Source organism: Salvelinus namaycush, chromosome 1, assembly GCF_016432855.1.
Source record: "Salvelinus namaycush isolate Seneca chromosome 1, SaNama_1.0, whole genome shotgun sequence".
NCBI classification, from domain to species: domain Eukaryota; kingdom Metazoa; phylum Chordata; class Actinopteri; order Salmoniformes; family Salmonidae; genus Salvelinus; species Salvelinus namaycush.
The window spans coordinates 71,950,322-71,971,936 of NC_052307.1; the positions used below are offsets into that span (position 1 = coordinate 71,950,322).

At 43.0% G+C, this 21,615-nt stretch overlaps 2 protein-coding genes across 4 annotated transcripts in view; one reads left to right on the forward strand and one right to left on the reverse strand.

Annotated features, from left to right (window-relative positions):
- The first annotated feature begins 162 nt into the window (after positions 1 to 162).
- LOC120048314 (dipeptidase 2-like) lies at positions 163 to 17,952 on the forward strand. 3 transcript variants are annotated; one of them, XM_038994188.1, is made up of 12 exons: positions 163 to 278; positions 1,455 to 1,606; positions 5,319 to 5,464; positions 5,867 to 5,993; positions 6,212 to 6,341; positions 8,060 to 8,201; positions 12,149 to 12,218; positions 13,133 to 13,309; positions 15,486 to 15,570; positions 15,749 to 15,824; positions 16,026 to 16,161; positions 16,489 to 17,952. In XM_038994188.1, the coding sequence occupies exons 3-12, from the start codon at positions 5,322 to 5,324 to the stop codon at positions 16,711 to 16,713; spliced, it is 1,311 nt and encodes a 436-aa protein (XP_038850116.1). In that variant the 5' UTR covers positions 163 to 278; positions 1,455 to 1,606; positions 5,319 to 5,321; the 3' UTR covers positions 16,714 to 17,952. The 3 variants fall into 3 exon arrangements, with proteins under 3 accessions (XP_038850116.1, XP_038850125.1, XP_038850135.1); XM_038994197.1 differs by having other exon boundaries at positions 1,458 to 1,606; XM_038994207.1 differs by lacking the exon at positions 1,455 to 1,606.
- A 58-nt stretch (positions 17,953 to 18,010) lies between these two features.
- Positions 18,011 to 21,615, reverse strand: part of LOC120048306 (solute carrier family 12 member 4-like) — a 28,614-nt gene continuing 25,009 nt past the window's right edge. Inside the window, exons 22-24 of the mRNA XM_038994175.1 lie at positions 20,732 to 20,919; positions 19,434 to 19,567; positions 18,011 to 19,075 (exon numbers count right to left, since the gene is read on the reverse strand). Coding sequence (XP_038850103.1) covers positions 18,984 to 19,075; positions 19,434 to 19,567; positions 20,732 to 20,919 — 414 coding nt within the window. The 3' untranslated portion in view covers positions 18,011 to 18,983. The remainder of the gene's footprint in view (positions 19,076 to 19,433; positions 19,568 to 20,731; positions 20,920 to 21,615) is intronic.

Consider the following 21,615-nt stretch of genomic DNA (forward strand, 5'->3'; position numbering starts at 1 on the left):
TCTCGGTCTATGTTCAGGCTAATCTGTCTCTGGGAAACTGGCCCATAGTGTTATTAGTTAGATTGGACAGTAGATGGCAGTAATCCCATCTCTATGACCACACTGCGTAATGTACACGATCTATTCTATGCGTTACAGTACAATGTATTTCAGTTACTCACATAGCCTACATCTGGGCGGAGGGAGCTAGAAAGTTCTCATTATTGAATTGTGATGTTCGGATTTATGCGTCATTCGTTGTAAAAAAAAAACGACCAGCTGATCGAACAACTTGCACTGTGAGTTTTGTTTTGCTAAAAATACTTTACTGTTTAAATAATTATGTTGCCTAGATTTACTGAATTATTATGTTTTTTTTAATAGAATTTCCGTTATTTGTAGGCCTATTTGCATCATATATTTAGTTGCGTAATGTTTTAGTTCACTCGTTAAAACTGTTGACCCATTAACTGTAAATGTTACTTTAAATGTTATGCTCAACTTTAAACGAACTACAATTTTTAAGGATTAATGAAGACTTCATAAACCCTTTATAAAGCCAATATAGATGTTTAAGAAACCATTCCTAAAGCGAAAGTCAGCAGAATAAATAATAACTAAGCCGTTACTGTTTCAGTAAAAATCGGAGGCATACAGCTGGAGAAATGTAACCACTCTCTTATTCATAGTATCAACATTATACTTAAACAATAAGGCACGGGGGGTGTGCGGCTAAGGGCTGTTTTTAAGCACAAGGCAATGCAGAGTGCCGTGGTGTATTGGCCATATACCACAAACCCTGAGGTGCCTTATTGCTATTATAAACTGGTTATCAACGTAATTAGAGCAGTAAAAATAAGTGTTTTGTCATACCCGTTTTGTCATACCCATATGACAAAAATAAGTGTTTTGTCATACCCGTGTCTGATATAGCACGGCTGTCAGCCAATCAGCATTCAGGGCTAGAACCACCCAGTTTACCATGTAGTTTTAATCATGTTTTAGGCTATATAGTGTTTGTTTACATTTACTCTATTTACAAACATTGGAGTAAAACAGGCTTATATTTTGGGTTCTGATGGGGTACGACAGTTGAACTAAACTCATGAGGCATTCTATAAATGATATTCTTCAAGAATCAATGTGTACATATTGTAAAATCTATTGGTCGCTAAATCCGGAGAAATTACAGACCATGTAAAAAACTGTTGGCCACTAAATTCATAATGGGCTCCCGAGTGGCGCAGCGGTCTAAGGCACTGCATCTCAGTGCTAGAGGCGTCACTACAGACCCTGGTTTGATTCCAGGCCGTATCACAACCGGCCGTGATTGGGGTTCCCATAGGGAGCGGCACACAATTGGCCAAGCGTCGTTCGGGTCTGGCCGGGGTAGGCTGTCATTGTAAATAAGAATTTGTTCTTAACTGACTTGCCTAGTTGAATAAAGGTTACATAAACAATAAAAATCTGTCTAGAAGGACCAAGTAAAAACGGTTGGCTGGTATGCCCTCACCCGTCTGAGCGGTCTGCTGTGAATGCCCTCACCCACCCTGATCCACCTCTACGCAGACGACACCATTCTGTATACTTCTGGCCCTTCCTTGGACACTGTGCTATCTAACCTCCGGTAAGACAAGGGGTGACGGTCTGTGTCAAACAGCTGGTGCACAAAATCTAATATTAAGGAAGTCTAGAGGTTTTGCTCGCCTGAGGTAGAGTATCTCATTATAAGCTGTAGACCACACTATTTACCAAGAGAGTTTTCATCTATATTTTTCGTAGCTGTCTATTTACCACCACAAACTGATGCTGACACTAAGACCACACTCAATGAGCTGTATAAGGCCATAATAAAACAAGACAATTTTCATCCAGAGGCGGCGCTCCTAGTGGCCGGGGACTTTAATGCAGGGAAACTTAAATCCGTTTTTACCTAATTTCTACCAGCATGTTACATGTGCAACCAGAGGAAAAAAACTCTAGACCACCTTTACTCCACACACAAGGATGCATACAAAGCTCTCCCTCGCCCTCCATTTGGCAAATCTGACCATAAATCTATCCTCTAGATTTCTGCTAACAAGCAAAAACTAAAGCAGGAACTACCTGTGACTCGCTCAATACGGAAGTTGTCAGATGATGTAGATGCTAAGCTACAGGACTGTTTTGCTAGGACAGAATGAAATATGTTCTGGGATTCTTCCGATGGCATTGAGGAGTACACAACATCCGTCACTGGATTCATCAATAAGTGCATCGATGATGTCATCCCAACAGTGACCGTTTGTACATACCCCAACCAGAAGCCATGGATTACAGGCAACATCCGCACTGAGCTGCCGCTTCAAGGAGCGGGACTCTAACCCGGACGCTTATAAGAAATCCCGCTATGCCCTCTGACGAACCATCAAACAGGCAAAGCGTCAATACAGGACTAAGATTGAATTGTACTACACCGTCTCCGTCACTCGTCGGATGTGGCAGGGCTTGCAAACTATTACGGACTACAAAGGGAAGCACAGCCGCGAGCTTCCCAGTGACACAAGCCTACCAGATGAGCTAAATGACTTCTATGCTTGCTTCGAGGCAAGCAACACTGAATCATGCATGAGAGCACCAGCTGTTCTGGATGACTGTGGGATCACGCTCTCGGGAGCCGATGTGAGTAAGACCTTTAAACAGGTCAACATTCACTAGGCCGCAGGTTTTACACGGACGTGTACTCAGAGCATGCACTGACGAACTGTCAAGTGTCTTCACTGACATTTTCAACCTTTCCGTGACCGAGTCTGTAATACCAACATGTTTCAAGGAGACCACCATAGTCCCTGTGCCCAAGAACACAAAGGTAACCTTCCTAAATGACTGCCGACCCGTAGCACTCACGTCTGTGGCCATGAAGTGCTTTGAAAGGCTGGTCATGGATCACATGAACACCACTATCCCAGAAACCCTAGACCCACTCCAATTTGCATACCACCCAACAGATCCACAGATGACGCAATCTCTATTGTTATCCACACTGCCCTTTCCCACATGGACAAAAGGAACACCTACATGAGAATGCTATTCATTGACTACAGCTCAGCGTTAAACACCATAGTGCCCTCAAAGCTCATCACTAAGCTAAGGACCCTGGGACTAAACACCTTCCTCTGCAACTGGATCCTGGACTTCCTGATGGGCCGCCCTCAGGTGGTAAGGGTAGGTAACAACACATCTGCCACGCTAATCCTCAACACTGGGCCCCACAAGGGTGTGTGCTCATTCCCCTCCTGTTCTCCCTGTTCACACATGACTGCATGGCCAAGCACAACTCCAACACCATCATTAAGTTTGCCAACGACACAACAGTGGTGGTCACCAACAACGATGAGACATCCTATAGGGAGCAGGTCAGAGTCCTGGGAGTGTGGTGCCAGGATAACAACCTCTCCCTCAACGTGATCAAGACAAAGGAGATGGTTGTGGACTACAGGAAAAGGAGGGCTGAGCACACCCCCGTTCTCATTGACGGGGCTGTAGTGGAGCAGGTTGAGAGATTCAAGTTCCTTGGTGTCCACATCATGGTCCAAACACACCAAGAAAGTCGTGAAGAGGGCACGACAACGCCTATTCCCCCTCAGGAGAATGAAAATATCCTCAAAAGATTCTACAGCTGCACCATCGAGAGCATCCTGACTGGTTACATCACTGCCTGGTATGGCAACTGCTCTGCCTCCGACCGCAAGGCACTACAGAGGGTAGTGTGTACGGCCCAGACCATCCCTGGGGCCAAGCTTCCTGCCATCCAGGACCTCTATACCAGGTGGTGTCAGAGTAAGGCCCGAAAAATTGCCAAAGACTCCAGCCACCCAAGTCATAGACTGTTCTCTCTGCTACCGCACGGCAAGCAGTACAGGAGCACCAAGTCTAGGTCCAAAAGACTTCTTAACAGCTTCCACCCCCAAGCCATAAGACTCCTGAACAGCTAATCAAATGGCTACCTGGACTATTTGCATTTTTACGCTGCTGCCACTCTCTGTTTGTTATCTATGCATAGTCACTTTACCTCTACCTACATGTACAGTACGAGTCAAAAGTTTGGACACACCTACTCATTCCAGGGGTTTTCTTTATTTTTACTATTTTCTACATTGCACAATAATAGTGCAGACATCAAAACTATGAAATAACACATATGGAATCATGTAGTAACCAAAAAAGTGTTAAACAATTCAAAATATATTTTATATTTGAGATTCTTCAAAGTTGCCACCCTTTGCCTTGATGACAGCTTTGCACACTCTTGGAATGTCTTTGTGAGACGCAGAGTAGGTGAACAGATGATCTTTACATGTGTGGGTCCCACCGTGAAGCATTAAGGAGGAGGTGTGATGGTGTGGGGGTGCTTTGCTGGTGACACTGTCTGTGATTTATTTAGAATGCAAGGCACACTTAACCAGCATGGCTACCACAGCATTCTGCAGCGATACACCATCCCATCTGGTTTGCGCTTAGTGTGGCTATCATTTGTTTTTCAACAGGACAATGACCCAACACACCTCCAGGCTGTGTAAGGGCTATTTGACCAAGAAGGAAAGGGGTGAAGTGCTGCATCAAATGACCTGGCCTCCACAATCACCCAACCTCAACCCAATTGAGATGGTTTGGGATGAGTTGGACCGCAGAGTGAAAGAAAAGCAGCCAACAAGTGCTCAGCATATGTGGGAACTCCTTCAAGACGGTTGGAAAAGCATTCCTGGTGAAGCTGGTTGAGAGAATGCCAAGAGTGTGCAAAGCTGTCATCAAGGCAAGGGGTGGCTACTTTGAAGAATCTGAAATCTAAAATACATTTTGATTTGTTTAACACTGTGGTTACTACATGATTCCATATGTGTTATTTCATAGTTGTGATGTCTTCACAGTTATTCTACAATGTAGAAAATAGTAAAAATAAAGAAAGACCCTTGAATGAATAGGTGTGTCCAAACTTTTGACTGGTACTGTATATATTACCTCAATTACCTCGACTAACCTGTGCCCCCACACATTGACTCTGTACCGGTACCTCCTGTATATAGCCTCACTACTGTTATTTTATTGTTGCTCTTTAATTATTTGTTATTTTTCTATTTTCTCAAAACAAAAATCTTCTTAAACTGCATTGTTGTTTTAGGGCTTGTAAGTAAGCATTTCACTGTAAGGTCTACACCTGTTGTATTCGGCACATGTGACTAATACAATTTGTTTTGATTTGATAGAGTGTTTATACATTGTAGTTTGTTTAAAGTGGTACCAAAAGTTAAAAGTACTGAACTAATTGAAGTTACCACGTCTTAAAATTATTTTATTTATAGAGTATGATATCGCGGATACTCCATAGAGGTGATTTTCTCAACCTGGGGACAAACTTGATGCTGTGTTTTCTCTGTGGGATGACATCGGGAGATCCTACAACAGGAAGTGCATTTGGCTTGATGACAAAATATCCTTTGATTGATGGGTAAGTAACAGAGGAAAGTTGTCTTAGTTATTCTGGTTTTCCTAAAATAGAGACAAGTTTATCCTACAATATCCCTTATTATTGGTTGATGATATATTTGTCTGTGCAGAGATACATAGAATTTTTTTACCATACCATATGCAGCTTAAAATATTAACAGCTCATGGATTTTCAACAGTAAACTTTTGGAACTTCACCACCAAGTATCCAAAACAAGTGTGGTTCCAAATACAAATAATTACCATCCCAAACTGAGTAATTCAGTATGTAACTCACCCACACACACGTGGTACTGTATGGAGCTGTCGCTTTTGAAATTTGATATATAAAAATCTCCCTCCAGCTCCACCTTGAGTCCCTCGCCTCTATTACATCTGACTGCCTCATCCCTTTCTCTCCTAGACATAATGACCTAGCTTTGATGCTGAGGATTCTCCACGACAACAGACTGAGTCAGGTTGACCTGCACCACATCAGCAAAGTGGCCACGGACATCAACAGACTCACAACGGGACATGTCGGCGCTCAGGTAGGTTAATATATGGTTAATAGTAGCCTAAGTGTGTGTGTGTGTGTGTGTTTGTGTGTGCGTGTGTATGCGTGTGCATGTTTGTGTGTGTGTGTGAGTGTGTATGTGTGTCCGTGCATGTACACACTGAGTTGTACTAAAGCCATAATACCCTTCTAACTCAAGTGTTGCTCTCTGACCCCCTGCTTTGTCTCTGCCCCATCCCATGCTCTGATCAGGTGTTTGCAGCCTACGTGTTGTGTGGCGCCCAGGCGAAGGATGCTGTGAGGCTCACACTGGAACAGATAGACGTGATCAACCGTATGTGTACAGAGAACCCGGAACTGGAGCTAGTTACATCTGCCAAAGGTATGATATACCAGGGGTATGCAAGTAGATTTAGCCGCGGGCCGATATTTTTCTGTGAGAATGGTCGTTGGCCCGTAACATAATTATAATAATTTGTACACTGCAAATTGACCACAAATAAGCCCAAAAAGAGATAGCATTTGAAAATAACTGTTACGTCCGTCGTTGAATGAGTGAGACCAAAGCGCAGCGTGGAAAGTGTTCATGATAATTTAATAATGAAACACAGACAAAACAATATAAACGAACGTAAAGTTCTGCAGAGCTCTCAGCTACTGTGCAAAAACAACTTCCCACAAACTAGGGTGGAAAAACAGGCTGACTAAGTATGATTCCCAATCAGAGACAACGATAGACAGCTGCCTCTGATTGGGAACCATACCCGGCCAACAAAGAAATAGAAAACTAGAATGCCCACCCAAATCACACCCTGACCTAACCAAATAGAGCAATAAAAAGGCTCTCTAAGGTCAGGGCGTGACAATAACAATAGTTTCATACTTTGATTACATTGAGACATGATTATGTTTCTTTTTTTATTTGTGGGAATACTTGTGAACAGATTTCTTAAGTTATTATATATTTTTTTCTGAATTCCTGGTGATTTTAGTATTTGTTCCCCCTAAAAAAACTCAAAGTGTATGTGAATGTGTGTGGTTTCGTGTGCGAATGTCAGTGTAGTGTGTGTAAGTGAGTGTATGCTGTATATGGTGTATACAGTATATAGTCTAGCGAGTGTGTATAGAGTCAGTGCAAGATAGGGTCAATACAGATAGTCCGGGGTAACCATTTAATTAACTATTTAGCAGCCTTATGGCTTGGGGGTAGAAGCTGTTCTGTAGCCTGTTGTTCTGAGAGCCGATGCTCTGGTACCGTTTGCAGGGCGGTGGCAGAGAAAACAGTCTACGGCTGTAGGATTTCTCATTGCCGTCGGTAATCAGGCCTACCACCGTCGCGTTGTCAGCAAACTTGATGATGGTTTTGGAGTCGTGTGTGGCCACGCAGTCGTGGGTGAACAGGGAGTACAGGAGGGGACTAAACACACAACCCTGAGGGGCCCCTGTGTTGAGGGTCAGCATGGCGGAGGTGTTGTTGCCTACCCTCACCACCTGGGGGGCGGCCTGTCAGGAAGTCCAGGATCCAGTTGCAGAGGGAGGTGTTCAGTCCCAGGGTCCCGAGCTTCGTGATGAGTTTGGAGGGGATTATGGTGTTGAACGCTGAGCTGTAGTCTATCAACAGTATTCTCTCATAGTTATTTCCCCTCTTGTCCAGGTGGGAGAGAGCAGTGTGAAGTTTAATTGAGATTGCATCATCTGTTGGAGTGGGTCCAGGATGTCTGGGATGATGGTGTTGATGTGTGTTATGACCAGCCTTTCGATGTACTTCATAATTACAGATGCGAGTGCTACTGGATTATAGTCATTTAGGCAGGTTACCTTGGAGTTCTTAGGAACAGGAACAATGGTGGGCAGCTTCAAACATGTTGGGCTTACAGACTGGGCAAGGAGACACTTGCCAGTTGGTCTTCTGGCCCATAATTTACGCTCTCTGAAGGAATTTGATGGGTTTTCCAAATGGATCTTTCCACCAATATATGGAAATGCGTGGGTGTGTAAGTGGGTTGATGCCTAGTAAAAACATATTTCTGCCCAATTTACAGCAGTATGATGATAATGATGATGATGTGTGTGTGTGTATCATGTGTGTGTATTCAACAGAACTAAATGACACTAAGAGGATAGCGTGTCTGATCAGCATTGAGGGAGGTCATTCTATAGACAGCAGCCTGCCAACCCTGCGTATGTTTTACCAGCTGGGGGTTCGCTCCATGGCCCTCACACACACCTGCAACACGCCTTGGTGAGCACACGCACGCACGCACGCACGCACGCACGCACGCACGCACGCACGCACGCACACACGCACACACACACACACACACACACACACACACACACACACACACACACACACACACACACACACACACACACATACACACACATACACACACACACACACACACACTTATGACTTCCTCACAGTCATCAAACGAGCAAAAGGACAATATAGGAATAAGGTGGAATCATATTAAACAGGCTCCGACGCCCGCTGCATGTGGCAGGGGCTACAGTCCATTACGGATTACAAAGGAAGACCAACCGTGACGAACTCAATGCACCAGACGAACTCAATGCATTTTATGCACGCTTTGTCAGCAACAACATCGAGCCGGGGGTGAGGGCCGTCACCGACCCAGAGGACTGGGTGATCTCGCTCTCCTAGGTCGACGTGAGAAGAGTCTTTAATCAGGTCAACACCCGCAAGGCCACACGTCTCAATGTTATTCCAGGGCGCGTTCTCAGAGCATGTGCAGAACAGCTGGCAGGCATATTCACAGTAGTTTCCAACCTCTCCTTGTCCCAGTCTGTAATCCCCACGTTTTGAGATGACCACAATCATTCCTGTACCTAAGAACTCTAAGGCTTCATGCTACAATGATTACCGCCTTGTAGCACTCACTTCTGTAATCATGAGGTGCTTTGAGAGACTGTTTATGGCACACATTATCTCTACCATCCCAGCCACCCTAGACCCACTCCAATTTGCATACCGCCCAAACAAATCCATTGACGACGCAATCTCTATTGCTTTCCACACTGCCCTCACCTACCTAGATAAGAGGAATACCTGTGTGAGAATGCTGTTCATTGACTACAGCTCAGCGTTCAACACCATTGTCCCCTCCAATCTCACCACCAAGCATAAGACTCTTTGTCTGAAAACCTCCTTCTGCAACTGGATCCTGGACTTCCTGACGGGCCGACCCCAGTTGGTGAGGGTAGACAACATCACCTCCACCACGCTGACCCTCAACACAGGGGCCCCACAGGGGTGTGTGCTTAGTCCCCTCCTTTGCTTCCTGTTCACCCACAACTGTGTGGCCACGCACGACTCCAACACAACGGTGGTAGGCCTGATAACTGGCAATGATGAGACAGCCTACAGGGAGGAGGTAAGTGACCTGGCAGTGTGGTGCCGGAGCAACAACCTCTCCCTCAACGCCAGCAAGACCAAGGAGCTGATCGAGGACTGCAGGAAACGGGGGGTGAGCACGCCGCCATCCACATCAGCGTTGCGGCAGTGGAGCAGGTGTCCAAATCACTAAAGTCTTAAAATGGTCCAAACACACACGCACAGTCGTGAAGACGGCGCCACAGTGCCTTTTCCCCCTCAGGAGGTTGAAAGGGTTTGGCATGGGCCCTCAAATCCTGAAAGATTCTACAGCTCTACCATTGAGAGCATATTGACTAGCTGCATCATTGCTTGGTGTGGCAATAGCACCACCCTCGATCGCATGGCGCTACAGAGGGTTTATGCAGAAAGCCCAGTACATCACTAGGGCCGAGCTCCCTGCCATCCAGGACCTCTATTTCAGGCAGTATGAAAAGAAGACCCAGAAAATCGTCTAAGACCCCAACCACCCAAGCCATAGACTATTTTCTCTGCTGCCGCATGGCAAGAGGTACCAGTGCATAAAGTCTGACACCAACAGGCTCTTGAACAGCTTCTATCCCCAAGCGATACAACTGATAAATAGCTACACGGACTGAGTTTACCTTGTATTTTTATTTACCTTTTATTTCAACATTTGCCCACTCACAGAGCCCTACACACTTACACACACTGTCACTCCAACACACACACAAACACTCACTCAATAATTTGCTCACTAACACATGCATACAGTTGAAGTCGGAAGTTTACATACACTTAGGTTGGAGTCATTAAAACTCGTTTTTCAAACACTCCACAAATGTCTTGTTAACAAACAATAGTTTTGACAAGTCGGTTAGGACATCTACTTTGTGCATGACACAAGTCATTTTTCCAACAATTGTTTACAGACAGATTATTTCACTGTATCACAATTCCTGTGGGTCAGAAGTTTACATACACTAAGTTGACTGTGCCTTTAAACAACTTGGAAAATTCCAGAAGATTTCATGGCTTTAGAAGCTTCTGATAGGCTTATTGACATCATTTGAGTCAATTGGAGGTGTACCTGTGGATGTATTTCAAGGCCTACCTTCAAACGCAGTGCATCTTTGCTTGACATCATGGGAAAATCTAAAGAAATCATCCAAGACCTCCGAAAAAATATTGTAGCCCTCCACAAGTCTGGTTCATCCTTGGGAGCAATTTCCAAACGCCTGAAAGTACCACGTTCAACTGTACAAACAATAGTATGCAAGTATAAACACCATTAGACCACGAAGACGTCATACCACTCAGGAAGGAGATGCGTTCTGTCTCCTAGAGATGAACGTACTTTGGTGAGAAAAGTGCAAATCAATCCCAGAACAACCGCAAAGGACCTTGTGAAGATGCTGGAGAAAACAGGTACAAAAGTATCTATATCCACAGTAAAACGAGTCCTATAATGACATAGCCTGAATGGCCGCTCAGCAAGGAAGAAGCCACTGCTCTAAAACCACCATAAAAAAGCCAGACTATGGTTTGCAACTGCACATGGGCACAAAGATCGTAATTTTTGGAGAAATATCCCCTGGTCTGATGAAACAACAATAGAACTGTTTGGCCATAATGACCATCGTTATGTTTGGAGGAAAAAGGGGGATGCTTGCAAGCCGAAGAACACCATCCCAACCGTGAAGCACGGAGATGGCAGCATCATGTTGTGGGGGTGCTTTGCTGCAGGAGGGACTGGTGCACTTCACAAAATACATGGCATCATGAGGGAGGAAAATTATGTGGATATATTGAAGCAACATCTCAAGACATCAGTCAGGAAGTTAAAGCTTGGTCACAAATGGGTCATCAAAATGGACAGTGACCCCAAGCATACTTCCAAAGTTGTGGCAAAATGGCTTAAGGACAACAAAGTCAAGGTATTGGAGTGGCCACCACATAGCCCTGACCTCAATCCTATAGAACATTTGTGGGCAGAACTGAAAAAGTGTGTGCGAGCAAGGAGGCCTACAAACCTGACTCAGTTACACCAGCTCTGTCAGGAGGAATGGGCCAAAATTCACCCAATTTATTGTGGGAAGCTTGTGGAAGGCTCCCCAAAATGTTTGACCCAAGTTAAACAATTTAAAGGCAATGCTACCAAATACTAATTGAGTGTATGTAAACTTCTGACCCACTGGGAATGTGATGAAAGAAATAAACGCTGAAATAAATAATTCTCTCTACTATTATTCTGACATTTCACATTCTTAAAATAAAGTTGTGATCCTAACTGACCTAATATAGGGAATTTTTACTAGGATTAAATGTCAGGAATTGTGAAAATCTGAGTTTAAATGTTTTTGGCCAAGTTGTATGTAAACTTCCAACTTCAACTGTATATACTGACTCTACACACCTGCACACTCACTCACATGAAAGCTGCTGCTACTCTGTTTATCTTATATCCTGTTGCCTAGCGCCCTTACCCCTATACATATCTACCTCCATCACTCCAGTATCCCTGCACATGGAAATATGGTATTGGATATGACTTTTTAAGTATTTCTTGTACAGTATATAGTATGCTTACTTATTTACTTTATTGTGTATTTTGTATTTCTTATTCTTATTTATTGTGTTTTTTTGTTGTTGTAATACATTGTTATTGATTATTGCATTGTTGGGTTTTGAGTTTGCAAAAAGGCATTTCACTGTACTTGTGCATGTGATATTAAAACTTACAGACTCATGCACAATATGTGTTATATTTTGGTTTGACATCTCAGGTTCTTGCTACTGGGCTATAACACAGTATTTTTTTATTGCTTCAGGGCTGAGTCCTCCTCAACAATTTATGATGTCTATCAAAGAGAAAATGACAGCCTAACAGACTTCGGTAAGGTAAGGTGAACCTTTAACACTAAGTCTGTGTTCAAGCCAATACTTGTAGCCTACGCTGGTCACTTCAGGCGTCATACTGGAGCGTAATGACATTTCGGCACACTAACGTCTTCAGGGACACCTGAAGTCAACAAGCTGGAGAGGTTAGAACAAACTTTGTACAGTCAGAGCAGGTGGATCAGAAGCTCCGCCGGGGCGGTCCCTTCAGTCCTCTGATATACTGCTACACAGACGAGTTATATTTGCATTATTTACTTGATTTATTATTCATCATTGGCTCCTGCATGTGATGGACCAATACCTCACGAGGCTTCCTCTCTTCAAGTTGAGACCTTGAAACTGAAATACCTGAAATAACTGAAACACCCAGAGCAATGTTCTGGGCGTACTGCCAAGTTACTTATCAGTGATAGAGAGGATTCCTCCATACACGATCAGTCAGTCACCCGCATGAACCCATCCAAATGGTTATTAGAAAAGCAGCATTGATTTGATACACAAACATAACATTTTCCTTCACAGTCTCTAGGAGTTGTACACAAACATTCTTGATCCTTGAAGATTTTTAGGGAGCTGCGTAAGACTGATGTGATCCCCAGTCGCAACTGAGCGTTTTACTGTTTGAAGTGTTTACTGTTTGTAGATAAGTGGCGCAAAGTGTATGTTTTTTACTGTCAGCAGATATGCACAATGACGTACATAGAGCACGTAATATATAATTACTGGGAAACTTCACAGCAAGTGGTAACATGATCTTCCTGTTCTCTCTCTCTCTCTCTCTCTCTCTCTCTCTCTCTCTCTCTCTCTCTCTCTCTCTCTCTCTCTCACACACTCTCTCTCTCGCTCTCTCTCGCTCTCTCACTCTCTCTCTCTCGCTCTCTCTCTCCCTCTCTCTGTGTCTTTCTCTCTCTCAGGATGTGGTGAAGGAGATGAACAGATTGGGGATGATAGTAGACCTGTCCCATAGTTCCTCGGCCACAGCCAGGGCAGTACTGCAGATCTCTAAGGCTCCAGTTATTTTCAGCCACTCCTCAGCCCATGCCGTGTGTAACCACAGTCGCAATGTTCCTGATGACCTGCTCCGCGAACTGGTGAGACCCCTGGCAAGAACTCTCTCTCTCTGTCTGTCTCTCTCTCTCTTTCTCTCTCTAACACTCCTCCATCCCTCCTCCCTTTCAACCACCACCGGCACGGTCACTCATTGTGGGTGGCCTGCGTTTACTTCTTATCAGGAGAGTCTTTTGGAATTATATTTTGATGATATCTCCTTTCTGCAATGTTTCTTTAATCCACTTGTCCTTTATGTGCATTTCCTGTTTTACAGTGCCTTCAGAAAGTGTTCATACCCCTTGACTTATTCCACATTTTGTTGTGTTACAGCCTGAATTCAAATGGATTAAATATACAGTACGAGTCAAAGGTTTGCACACACCTACTCATTCCAGGGTTTTTCTTTATTTGTACTATTTTCTACATTGTAGAATAATAGTGAATACATCAAAACTATGAAATAACACATATGGAATCATGTAGTAACCAAAAACGTGTTAAACAAATCAAAATATATTTAATATTTGAGATTCTTCAAAGTTGCCAACCTTTGCCTTGATGACAGCTTTGCACACTCTTGGCATTCTCTCAACCAGCTTCATGAGGGAGTCACCTGGAATGCATTTAAATTTACTGGTGTGCCTTGTTGAAAGTACAATTCTGGAATTTCTTCCTTCTTAATGCGTTTGAGCAAATCAGTTGTGTTATGACAAGGTAGGGGGGTTTACAAAAGATAGGCCTATTTGGTAAAATACCAAGTCCATATATGGCAAAAACAGCTCAAATAAGCAAAGAGAAACAACAGTCCATCATTAATTTAAGACATGAAGGTCAGCCAATAGGGAAAATGTCAAGAACTTTGAAAGTTTCTTCAAGTGCAATCGCAAAAGCAATCAAGGGCTATGATGAAACTGGCTCTCTTGAGGACCGCCACAGGAAAGGAAGACCCAGAGTTGTAACCAGACTACTCAGGAACACTCAATGTCGTCTTGGTAAGAAACTCCAGTGTATATTTTGGCCTTGTGTTTTAGGTTATTGTCCTGCTGAAAGGTGAATTTGTCTCCCAATGTCTGTTGGAAAGCAGACTGAACCGAGGTTTCCTCTAGGACTTTGCCTGTGCTTAGCTCTATTCCGTTTCTTTTTATTTAAAAAAACCTCCCTAGTCCTTGCCGATGACAAGCATACCCATAACATGATGCAGCTACCACCATGCTTGAAAATATGAAGAGTGGTACTAAGTGATGTGTTGTTTTGGATTTGCCCCAAACATAATGCTTTGTATTCTTTGCCACATTTTTTGCTGTTTTACTTTAGTGCCTTATTGCAAACAGGATGCATGTTTTGGAATATTTTTTATTCTGTACATGCTTCCTTCTTTTCACTCTGTCACATAGGTTAGTATTGTGGAGTAACTACAATGTTGTTGATCCATCCTCAGTTTTCTCCTATCACAACCATTCAACTCTGTAACTGTTTTAAAGTGACCATTGGCCTCATGGTGAAATCCCTGAGTGGTTTCCTTCCTCTCCGGCAACTGAGTTAGGAAGGACGCCTGTATCTTTGTAGTGACTGGGTGTATTGATACACCATCCAACGTGTAATTAATAACTTCAGCATGCTCAAAGGGCTATTTAATGTCTGCCTTTTTTAAAAACCTATCTACCAATAGATGCCCTTCTTTGCGAGGCTTTGTGGTTGAATCTGTGTTCGAAATTCACCGCTCGACTGAGGGACCTTACAGATAATTGTATGTGTTGTACAGAGATGAAATAGCCATTAAAAAATAATGCTAAACACAATTTTTGCAATCCGAGTGAGTCCATGCAACTCATAATGTGACTTATTAAGCACATTTTTACTCCTGAAATGATTTAGGCTTGCCATAATAAAAGGGTTGAATACTTATTGACTCAATACATTTCAGCTTGTCATTTTTTATTAATTAGTAAAAATGTCTAAAAACATAATTCACTTTGACATTATGGGGTATTGTGTGTAGGCCAGTGAAACAAAATCTAAATTTAATCCATTTTAAATTTGGGCTGGAACACAACAAAATGTGGAAACCATCAAGGGGTGTGAATACGATCTGAAGGCCCTGTATCTACATGGATGGAAGGTCACTGGAAGTGTGGAATGTTTTTTATGTTCTATTCTGTGGCCTTCGGAAGTGTGGAATGTTTTTTATGTTCTATTCTGGGTGTGTTGTTGTTTCAGAAGGAGAACGGAGGACTCATCATGGTTAATCTGCACAGTGGGTTTGTGGCTTGCCATGGCCAAGCCAATGTCTCCATCGTGGCTGGTGAGCAGTTGCCTTTGATTAGTGTTTATTGGCATCAAACAATTAAGCGCAAAATTGGCTGCCTTGTTATCAATCAAGACCTGTTTAGAAGACCAGTATCAAGAACATCCATAACATGTGTACACATGATTTATCTTATGATTATCTTATCTTCTGATATTCCTCTTACTTTTTGCAGACCATTTTACCCACATTAGGAAGGTGGTTGGATCTGAGTCAATAGGAATAGGAGGGGACTTTGATGGAGCTTCTAAGTAAGAACTTTTACCTCAGAGTAACAGCAGCACATTCAGCGTTAGTTCATTAATACAGCCACATTATGCTCCAGCTTGAATGCTATCAGAATTACTCACTTTTTTGTAAGTAGGCTGGTAACAGATAGCAGCTGCATTTTAAGTGGCCTGAGGGTTTGAGTAATACATAGCCTGAATAGCCTTATGTTCTACTGTCTGAAGGTTTCCTCTTGGATTAGAGGATGTGTCCAAGTATCCCGCTCTGATCCAGGAGCTGCTGAAGAGACACTGGACAGAGAACGAGTTGTCCGGGGTCCTCAGACACAACTTCTTACGTGTGTTCAAGGAGGTCGAGAAAGTGAGTGCTAAAGGAACAAGAGCGCGGTGTTTTTGCTCGTTATAAAGGCTCACTGCTACAGTGTGAGCATTGTATCAAAGCCCATCAAAAACACCCGCAGTAGTAACATCAAAGGAATGACAGGAATGAAAGGCATCTCTGTCTGGGACTGAATGTCCATCTGAGTACTTTGTGGTATGAAGGGAACTGAGAACTGGAAAAAGAGCCTTGTATAGTGCATGGAAAATCCCACTTGTTTTTTCTTGTTCAGTAGAATCACTGTCACAGCATCATAATACAGTGTAAACTTCTCTCTCTCTCCCTCCCTCCCCTCTATCCCTTCCCCAGGAGCGTGACAGGCAGAAAGCGAAAGGAACTCTACCCAGTGAAGCTCAGATCGACTTGGCTGAGGTTCAGAACCCCTGCAGACTGGTACTCAGGCGACCTGACCACCAGACGACAAAGATGGAACAGATGTACTCCAAGGGCCACAGTGAACTGGTGGTCCCCAGGAGTCTGGTCTGGACCATGGTTATTCTAATCTCCTGCCTCTGTGTCCTGATGGACCATTAAGACTATAATATGGCCTCGATTCAATCAGATCCAGCGGTAACCCGGGGTGACCGATATCCCCAAGAATGTTTTGGCAGTATTGGAGGTGTAGCTGCAGTGTGAGCTGACAAATAAGTGTGTGGCTGCTCTTTTGTGTCACCAACCACTCCCTTCCTTATTATCCCTACGCATTAGATGTTCAAAACGACAAAAGAAAGTGCAAGCTCTATCGACAATAGATATTATGAAATGCATGTTTTCATTTGAATTTGGATGGGGGGGATTTATCAGTCTATGTAGACAATAGACCATTACGCGTTAGAGTGTTTGAACTTGTAATGTGGCTACATTAACTTCTAACTCGGCTGCATGGGATTTGTCAGATATAAAGTCTGTGTGGTTTCATTTCATCCAATGACAGTGTCCGTGATAATGTAACATAAGGAGCAGTTCTAACACAGTTCCACCTTCGACACTGCCAAAACAACCGGATGTCGGCTAGCACGGATCTGAGTCCCGGCACCTCAAATTCTCTACTGCTTGAGCTCGTTTTACTCTTATAGAATATTAGCTCAAAAGTATAGTGGAGCTCCTGCACCTAAATATAAACAGTACTGGCACCCAAAATGAGTACCGGAACCTATTTAGTAGTATTACTAGTGTTGTATTACAATACACTATCCACTACAACCATGTTTCTCCGACAGTGACAAGCCTAGCTTTAACGTGTTTACTGTGTCACTTGCTTACATGTGATCTTCCCTACAAAGAACTTTACCTAATTTTTAGTTTTGGTCATTCTGATCTTGAAGGAGTTGTATATTTACACAATGCTCTGCACGCACTTTATACTATATTACATTGAGTTTCATGTAACAATCACTTTTAACTCTTTTTACATATCTCATTCTAAAAATATCTCTGTGTTATGTTTGTTTAATGATACAATCAAGGCCACAAGGTCATACTGAGGAATTTACAAACTATCTGTATTTCTCTGAGGACACAGACCTTGATGTCCATCACACAAACCTGAGTTTCACAATGAAACTGTTTCATAGAAAGACCATTTCATCTTAAAATTAACATTCATGTAACATTTCCTCACAAGGGTGTGCAGTGAAACAGTATGTAACATGTTAATATACTGTAATGCCTCCTACAATCATCTCAGGAATGTTGTATTCTGTATTCATAGGTTATATCGTATTTATTTTGCCTTTCTCTTAAGTAAATAATGCTTTGAGTTTTCTGTTTTTATACCATCTCATTTTATGAACACATTGATATATCTGAAGTCAAGATAGTTCAATTCTGGTTGAATAGGGAAATTAATCATGATTTTATTGCTAAGTTCAGATAAATACTCTTCGCCTTTACAGCTCTTGCAGTCTACAGGAAAGAAAAGGAAATGTGTGCATATGCTACTCTGTTCAGGTGGCCCTGTAAGTAGTCTTCATGCCTATAATAATGACTTTTGTACAGAAATAGCAGATTAAATGTCATGTATAATTGTCAATGAATTAAAACCTCTTCTCTTTCAACAATTACAAATCATAATCCAGTAAAATAATGTTTCAATACAATCTCTGGCCTCCACATTTACAAGCACTCTCTGCGCCATCTGTTGAAATACCCCAACTGGCATTTCATTATCTACAATCCGAAAAATCTTATCCTGATCGGGGGAAGGTTGAGAAAATAAATAAGAAAATAAATACAAAAGTTTTTATTCCACCAACCATAAAAAGGTTGTGAAAAAAGAACTCAAATTGGCACTCTACACAGAGGCCTTCATACGGACCACCCAAGACTGTGCTGGCAAGCTGATCTGGCAAGCTAATTGATGAGGGAAAGCCCACCATAATTTCTTTGCTGCAAACAATACAAAAATACTGACTCAGTCGACATAGAAAATTCATGTTCGATGGATGTATGTGTAAAAGTAGCAGTTGTTAATGGTCTCCTATTGCAGAAATAGGTTTGTGAATGACCCAAGCTTTAGTTGCCTTGGCAATAAGGGATTCATGAGGGAATTATAGCATGTAATCTTTAAAGGCTACTGTCCTCATGGAAGGCAATACATTCCGCAGAAATGCCAGGCAAATTATTATTGCTTTCCACAATAAAAGTCCTCTTAATTCCATCATTAATTGGCACAGTTTGTATGTACTGTATGTTGAGGATCGGCTGGATGCTGCTGCCGGTGCTGCAGTGCCCCCGGTGGTCGGGGTGGAATGTCTCCTGTCGAGGCAGTGTCGTGACCTGTGACCAGAGTGGTTTCTGATAGGTCAGGAGTAGATAGTGATGACCTCTCGTCCTCCTCCTCTCACCAGAAGCACTCTCTCCAGACCTTCTGTCAGCACCTCCAGAAACTCCATATCTGGGCCAGAGTTAAGCACTGTTATAACCAGCAACTCTGCATCACTGCACCTGCGATTACATCTGCAAATCTGTGTACGCAACAGATTTGATGTTCAGCTTAAAAGCCAGTAGTCTTTCATCTCGGGTCACATTGCCAAATCTTTTGTGTATGCTGGCTGGCCATCTACTCCTACTCATTCTTTCACCTTTAACACAACTCATGCTACACTCAACCCCAAATTACACTCCCCAAATTACACTCCCTAACCCCATAATGAGCCCTAAAACATTGTCCTAAAAAATGAAATATTGTACCACACAGACCTCTAAGACCAGTGTTGTCCAGTACAATGAGAGCAGCTGTTAGTGAAGGATACAGTTCTCGTCTCCGTCTGTGTTGCGTGGCGGCCCCGGCATGTTGAGCAGCACCAGGCGAGCATCATGGGACTTGTTGACAATCACCTCGTTCAGCTTCACTGCCGTGTGCATCCGCCGCACATTGGACTGGTCCCTGGGACACAACCACATACAGATGTTACAAATGTAATCCAGAATATTCAATTATTTAAAGGGATAGTTCACCCAAATTACACATTGGTTTCCTTACCCCGTATGCAGTCTATGGACAACGTATGACAGCAATCCAGTTTCCCTGGCTCTGTTTCCACATGCTCACGTCATGGGACCGATATTATAATTTTTCACTCATCGTGTTCAAATCATCCGAAAGTATCTACAATTGATTTTGAACCTCAAAAAAGTACCTTATAGAAGTTTTGAACATGATGCGCAAAAAATGCGAATATTGGTCCCATGATTTTAATGGGATTTGTGCCACAAATGCTAAAACGTTAGTATGTGGAAAAGGTGCCAAGGAAACTATACCAAAGCATGGATTGCTGTCATACCTTGTACATAGACTGCTTACAGGGTAAGAAATCCAATATGTCATTTTGTAATTTGGGTGAACTATCCCTTTAACAATGCCGTGGAATAATGTTCAGATATCCAACAGTGGACAGCATGAACCAACTCAGTCATAAAGCAGAAAGACATCAAGTGCAGTCCACATAACAAAGCACACCCCACCCCTCCATCCAATCCATTGCATGGAATTTACAGACTCTGAGTGATCAGAATAACATATCATTAAAAGGAATCTACAGACAGAGTGATCAGATTAACATATTACTCACAGGAATTTACAGACAGAGTGATCAGAATAACATATCATTAAAAGGAATCTACAGACAGAGTGATCAGAATAACATATCATTAAAAGGAATCTACAGACTCTGAGTGATCAGATTAACATATTACTCACAGGAATTTACAGACAGAGTGATCAGATTAACATATTACTCACAGGAATTTACAGACAGAGTGATCAGATTAACATATTACTCACAGGAATTTACAGACAGAGTGATCAGAATAACACATCACTCAAAGGATGAACCATTCTCTGTCTGCAAGATGACAGAGGCAGAAAAAAGAGAGAGAGGAGATGAGGAGGAGAGAGTGAAGAAGGAAGACTAGCGAGAGTGGAATACCTCAGATGGGGCCGGATGGAGATTTTCCTAACCACGTGAAAGGCCTGGGGGTTTTCCTAGTCAGATCACATGTCTCAAGAAAAACTCCTGGCCTTCCAATAGACCAACAACAAGTGACTCACGGTTTGAGGCTCATGAGTTCTCTGAAGTTCTCTGGTGCGTTGTTCCTGTTCCTCCTCTCTGCCTCGTACTTCTCCTTGGTCCAGGTCATCTGGATCTTATCAGCTACAGGCTCCACCACCTCCTCCTCCTCGTCTGAGTACAGGCTTCCCATACGGATCAGAGAGTGTCTGTCCTTTACCAGCTGGGCCTATAGGGGGCAGAGTGCAGGGGATACAATGTCCTAATGTCCATACTAGAGTGACTTGAAATGCATGGCCATACATTGCTTTATTTAACGCTAGTGTAGATACACTAAATATACAAAAGTATGTGGACACCCCTTCAAATGAGTGGATTTGGCTATTTCAGCCACACCCGTTGTGGACAGTTGTATAATCGAGCACACAGCCATGCAATCTCCATAGACAAATATTGGAAGTAGAATGACCTTACTGAAGAGCTCAGTGACTTTCAACGTGGCACCATCATAGGATGCCACCTTTCCAACAAGTCAATCCGCCCTGCTAGAGCTGCCCCGGTCAACTGAAAGTGGTGTTATTGTGAAGTGGAAACATCTAGGAGAAACAACGACTCAGCCGCGAAGTGGTAGGTCACACAAGCTCACAGAATGAGACCGCTGTCCTCGGTTGCAACTCTCACTACCGAGTTCCAAACTGCTTCTGGAAGCAACATCAGCACAATAACTGTTTGTCGGGAGCTTCATGAAATGAGTTTCCATGGCCGAGCAGCAGCACACAAGCCTAAGATCACCATGCGCAATGTCGAGCATCGGCTGGAGTGGTGTAAAGCTCACCGCCATTGGACTCTGGAGCAGTGGAAATGCATTCTCTGGAGTGATGAAACTCGCTTCACCATCTGGCAGTCCAACGTACGAATCTGGGTT